Source organism: Doryrhamphus excisus, linkage group LG8, assembly GCF_037039965.1.
Source record: "Doryrhamphus excisus strain RoL-2023G ecotype Guam linkage group LG8, RoL_Dexc_Guam_v1.1, whole genome shotgun sequence".
NCBI classification, from domain to species: Eukaryota; Metazoa; Chordata; class Actinopteri; order Syngnathiformes; family Syngnathidae; genus Doryrhamphus; species Doryrhamphus excisus.
In genome coordinates this window covers 15,977,005-15,983,058 of record NC_136364.1, presented here as the reverse complement: position 1 = coordinate 15,983,058, position 6,054 = coordinate 15,977,005, and the positions used below count along the sequence as shown (strand labels likewise).

General features: G+C 41.3%; 1 protein-coding gene across 1 annotated transcript; it reads left to right on the top strand.

Annotated features, from left to right (window-relative positions):
- The first annotated feature begins 1,916 nt into the window (after positions 1–1,916).
- On the top strand, positions 1,917–6,054 carry sptssb (serine palmitoyltransferase, small subunit B). The gene is made up of 2 exons (XM_058079960.2): positions 1,917–2,121; positions 4,618–6,054. The coding sequence occupies exons 1-2, from the start codon at positions 2,097–2,099 to the stop codon at positions 4,866–4,868; spliced, it is 276 nt and encodes a 91-aa protein (XP_057935943.1). The 5' UTR covers positions 1,917–2,096; the 3' UTR covers positions 4,869–6,054.

The window sequence follows — 6,054 nt, the reverse complement described above, 5'->3', positions numbered from 1 at the left end:
TCTTGGGATGAATTGATTTGCTTGAAACATCCACCAGAGGGCGCTTTAGCAGCTTTAAATCCACCTTCCAAAACCAACATAAACCTGCTTTGAGGATGGATGGCATGTAAATAAGCTCTATATGGGTTCCTCCTATAGATGCATTTGTTTAGAAAGATTTGAATTAGACATGTTTTGCAATGTAAATATAGGGTAGTTATTCTCGTTATATAACAACATGATATATATAACATATATAACATGAATACAACTGACACGTCTCAACTCCCATCTTAAAGACGGAAGAAGGATTAGTGCCTCGTTTTGTTTTTCCAACACCTGAGCTGGTTGTCAGGCGTAATATGATCTTGGGAAAGTGAGTGAACTGAATGGCAAGGGTGGGTCAGGGTGTGTGGAATGGCGGCGTCTATAACAATGTGGAAAGGAGGTTCTCCATTGAATGGTACGCCCACCTCCCTGACACACCCCTAAGATAAGTTTGCACCATGACCTCTACCACCATTCTAATACACATTTTATTTATTGGCATAACATTTTGGTCATGGGAAGTGAACACACCGCTGTTAAAAATGTATGCGGTGACCTAAAGGGGGGGGCCTTGCAATCTGACACACGAGGAGCACTTTTAGTGGGGTTAAATATTGCCATGCTATCCACTATGCTCTTATTGTGTCTCTTAACTGTTTTTTTCCACTAGGAGAGAACGCTGTACATACAGCAGACCCTGGAGCCGCCAGTGTTTACATATCAATAATGTACTGTATGTTGTTGAGTTTAGGAACGGAGCCAGTCAGCAACACCCGCCTGCTGATGGGGTCGGGGGGTAGGATTTCTTAACTGTCGGTTTCCTTGCACTAAAGCAAATTGTGTTTAACGAGTAGCGTCAACAATCAAAGATGCCTTGAAAGTGTGTGTGTGTGTGTGTGTGTGTGTGTTTGTTTAAATTTGACACTTATTGACATTACAGTGTGTGTAGTGGGTGTGTGATAGCAATGGTAATGGTTTTATTTCATTTGCACATGCATCAGATTACAATTGAATGCATCACATAATCAGTTCACAGTTCCACATGTCCAAAAGGAGTAGGAAGAAGCAAAGCTTATTAAATCCTACCCCTCCATCTGGTACTTTTACAAACAGTAACTGTTACATTTGTTCACTTCCTGCTTTCCAAAAAGAGTTTGGTTTTTTTTTCCACGAAGAAAAGTTATTTGAATTCCAATTTGAATTAAATAATGTATTTATTTTTTCAAACTGTGTATACGTTTATAGACGAGGGCTTCTCAACTGGTCTTACCCGCACATTTTAGCGCGCAGACCTCACAGCGAGGAGACCCGAGTTCAATCCCACCCTCGGCCATCTTTGTGTGGAGTTTGCATGTTCTCCCCGTGCATGCGTGGGTTTTCCCCGGGTACTCCGGTTTCCTCCCACATTCCAAAAACATGCTAGGTTAATTTGGCGACTCCAAATTGTCGATAGGTATGAATGTGAGTGTGAATGGTTGTTTGTCTATATGTGCCCTGTGATTGGCTGGCCCAATTGGCTGGCACCACCATAATGAGTGTGCTCCCCTCTTTTGTGTCCCGACCTGCCTAACCACTATTATAGCCTATAACTCCATCCACTGCTTTTGTTTTTGAAGCCAATGCATTGAATTTTGCAGCGTGCTATTATTCCAAATCGTGGATAAATTATTTACATATATAGCACATACACACACGTTTTGGACATATCTATCTCCTGACAGGAATAGCTTCAGTCCAGAGTGTGATGGGGTAGTAGAAGAGAAACTGCAGACGTCACATAGCGTCACTGCGGTGCAGCTGCAGCAGCAGCAGCAGCACCCTTCATGGCTGCGTCCACGGAGGATGCGACACATGACAACAAAAGTGCAAACGTCATTTCTTTACTTGCTTCACCTGCAGCCAGGTGAGTGGTGGCGGTGCATGGAGCCAGGCCAGTGGGTGTGGTGTCTTCTCCCTTATAGTCTCCCCGCTGCTGTATAATAAGCCTGACACAAACTGACGAGGCCGCTTTTTCCGTGCACATAAAAGGCAGCAGCGGAGCAGCAAAGCAGCTGTTACTTCTTATTTATATGACATCACATTCAGGAAATAAAGGTGAGTGGATTGATTGGATAATTGCAGCTGTCTTTTTACAGCAATTTTAATTGAGCGATATTTGTTAGTTTTATGTTTCGTGTATGTAGGAATGTTATAGAAGTGGAATAACACAAATGATTGTCATTACTTTGCTGCACGTGGCTTCCGACAACACGGTATGTTCTAGAATCTAGGATCCCAAAGTGGGGAACGTCGATGCTTGCACTTTTTTTTAACCTGATAGCTACTTTTAAAATGATCGATTATCTGGGTATTTTATATCATAGTTCTATTCAATATGACAGATAATTAAAACATAATTCATCAATACATAACCCGAGTAGCGGTAATGTCAGTCAATATAGCTCCGTAGCGTTTATGTTATTACACCCAATTAGCATTTCCTATCAAACATTATCGATATACAAGAACTGAAAATTGTTATGCAAAAGACAATACAGCCGAAGTCAAGGCAACATATTGAAAAGGTTTCGGTAATGGGCACATTTTCCCATTCATCATGAAATAATAGTTTAAGAAACGAAAGTGTATAAAACACGCATTTCTATAGCGGAGTTCATGACACAAAGCACTATGAAGCCACTATGAATTGACTAGATAACGTAACATTTGATAGAGATATAGACATCTTACCGCAGAGTTAGTTTATCCGTAATCCCTATAATAAAGACGCACGTTGAATCTCCGTGTGTGGCTTCAAACGCCGTGGGGAAGTGAGGAGCGAATCAGGAGGGGAGCTGACATCGACAAAGTGACGTTTACGCCATCGACCCAAACTATGGAGGCCATCTACCGGTAGCTCGAGATCGATGAAAAACAATTAGCGCCGAACACTCACAATTACAAGTCCACCTGAATGCCTCACAATTTTAACACTTAAAAATATAGTTTTTTTCCCCTCATGAGAGTGTTGTAAAATCTTTGACGGGTACTGTCGGTGCCTGTCAGGATGAGAGAGTGGTGACCCCCCCTGGTGGCCCACCCGTGGTGACCCCCCCATCGGTTTAAATCTATTGTTGGGACTTTGGATCGTGTTTCTTAAACTTTCCCTTTCAATTTGATATCAAATTAATATATAGACTTAAATCATAGCAATTGACTCCAAAGTTTGGGAAGCACTGTTCTATATGCACCTGTCCGCACCAGTTGTCCCCGCCCCCTTCCAACACAACTGGATCTGTTAAAACCCTTTACTGTTATTCCTATTTTGATGTATTTATATGCAATTGTATGTTTAGTGTACGGGTCTTCTCAAGTGAGCCACAACTATTGGCTCTACAACAATGCGTTCCATCCTTCCTTCTGCGTAACCTGGGGTCGTTAGAAGATGTGCTGACAAAAAAAAAGGGCGCACTTCCGGCCTTCACAATAAAAATACTCCTGCGGCATCTAATAAAATAAGTGTCTTGCAGGAGTAGTCTTATTTTGCACTGAAATGCATCCAGTGGCATTGCAGTAAAATAAGCAAATGTGTTGCCAATATCAGTGTCTGTGTTTCGTATATTTGTAAATATTGGTATATCTAATAATTAGCATAGTGTGTCGTTGTTAGCACCTAAGGCAGTGTTTGATGAGTGGTTCCTTTGGGTTTAATTCTCCACACTACTATCTTTGTTATGATGGCCCTGCTGTCCCCCTCGGGACTCCTTACTGGGTGCTTTTCTCAGTGCCTGATGATTATTATTTTTATTAATAATAAACACCCCAGCATTATTTGATAGTTTTGTCAGATGTCTAATACGATGTGAGGAATGTAGTGTAGTGTGTACTGTTCACTAACTTGGGAAGTGTTTCCTCATTTCGCAACAATGATGTCATGCGCTAATATTGAGTGGAGTGTGTTTTTATGTTAGTAGTAGTGCTGAAGTAGTACATAAGTAAGTAGCCTTGTTAAAAGGGTTACATGCAAACAATAGGAGTTGCCCGATGTTGCACTTAGACCCCTCCAAGGACAAACAATGCTAATTTGGATCACCTTCAAAAGGTAGCTTGTACACGTGTCTCGTTTATATCTATTTGCTCATTAAGCAAGACTGTGTTGTTTAGGTATTAAATGTCATTTTTCATAGTCACTCTCTGACATAGTTTGAGTGTGTTTTGCAGTGGTTTGCAGTGTTTTTCTTGTATAGGTATTTGGTATATTGTGTTTTTGTATTTCTCCGTTATGGCTCTCTAGTTATGTTTGGGCAAAGTTTAGCTACTAATATTAGCTATATCATTGAATTAAGATTAAGATATGCCTTTATTCGTCCCTCAGTGGGGAAATTTGTATTGCACAGCAGCAAGAGTACAGAGTCAGTTAAGCAGTACAAAATACACAATATAGAAAAATAAACAATATAAACAACTCAAGTATTAACAAAATCAACATCAACAGTTTTTCCCAGAGTGTATGGCCTATCATGGAGGCGTAAGAGGAGAGGGGGACTATACTTTATGCCCATATGTTTTTATTGTTGCGCAATCTAACTCAATGCCGTTGTCCCTCTCCAGGCTGCAGGATGAACTTGAAGAACCTGAGGGAGTACCTAGCCTGGCTGTACTACCAGTACCTGCTCATTACCGGCATCTACGTGCTGGAGCCTTGGGAAAAGTCCATATTCAACTCGGTGCTAGTCTCTGCCGTCGCTATGGTGATCTACACCTCATATGTCTTTGTCCCCATCCACGTGCGCCTAGCTCTGGAATTCTTTTCGGGCATCTGCGGCGGGCAGCCGGAGAGCACCATGACCCTCATGAACTAAATGGGGTTCAACTCAACTCAACCCCCGCCCCCCCTTCTGGACACCATATCCTCCCTATCTGTTAATTGCATGCGTTTGTAAGCATGACTTGCAGAGGTGCTCTTAATTCTCATCTAGTTTAAGGCAAAGCTACAACTCAGCTCAACATGACACAGGTATTGAAACAGGGGATGAGAACATTTCAGGGAAGATGAAACCATCCATTTTTCCTGTCGCGGATGAGGAAATTTGACCCTCAAACCAAAGCAATGTCCATTCCTTGAAGATGACAGAACAAAAACAAACCTTACGACCGAGAAAACTTTCACTTTGCTATTCCGCCCTTGCTGTGAACCGTTCATGTCCGCCACCACAAGCCTTGTGTGAGTGCATAGATTTTGCATGACAGGGCCCTTCACCAGGATTGATTTCCATACTGGTCTCACTCCTAAATCACTACCAGGCCAACTGATACAAAGCCGTTCTTCCATTTACTTTATATCAGAAACACTATCGCTATTCCTGTTTGTTTTTTTAAATGTTGTTCCAGCACGGTAAAGCTATGCAATGAATCCTCACAAAAGTCAAAAATGTTGCGCTTGTGATAAGACCGGTTAAGGAAAGCAGGAAAAAGAATCTACCGCAATGATGGCACTGATGTGTGCCGAGCCCTGCCTCCGTCCTCCTGTAGTGTTTTAACTGCCGGTATGCCGGGAAGGTGCGCTGGGCACTGAGCATGAGCAAATATTGACTCAGCACACCCCTTTTTTTTTTTTTTTTTTTTTTTTTTAGACTTAGGTGTTTGCTTTGATAAGGCTTTACTTTATTTGCAATGAAAACATTGTTTTGTGAGCGCGTACTAAACCTTAAAGTGGCCTGAATGACTAGCAAAGCCTATAGTTGATCTATAGACAACAACACGCCGCGTAGACTTAGAAGCTATAGAAGCAGTTTATCTGTTTGATGTGATGAGTGTTGCTTGCTCCTTTTGGGTTGAGGGCTTGATTTCTATGTTATTTATACAAAGTTCTATATTTTTATCCACTGGTAAATGCTTGGCTGGTTTCAATGTCAGTTACCAAACTTGTTTTGTTTTTTTTTGTTATTTATATCTATTTTCTCTTGTGGCCATAAAACACACTCCAATTTTCATCCACAACTTTTATATTTAGCTTTGTTACACATGGTCATATTATAAATAAAGAGG

Excerpts from the sequence above, each read along its gene's own strand:
- sptssb (XM_058079960.2), top strand. The coding sequence starts at position 2,097 with ATGACATCACATTCAGGAAATAAAG. Across the intron at positions 2,122-4,617 it reads ATCACATTCAGGAAATAAAG|GCTGCAGGATGAACTTGAAG; the intron begins GTGAGTGGATTG and ends GTCCCTCTCCAG.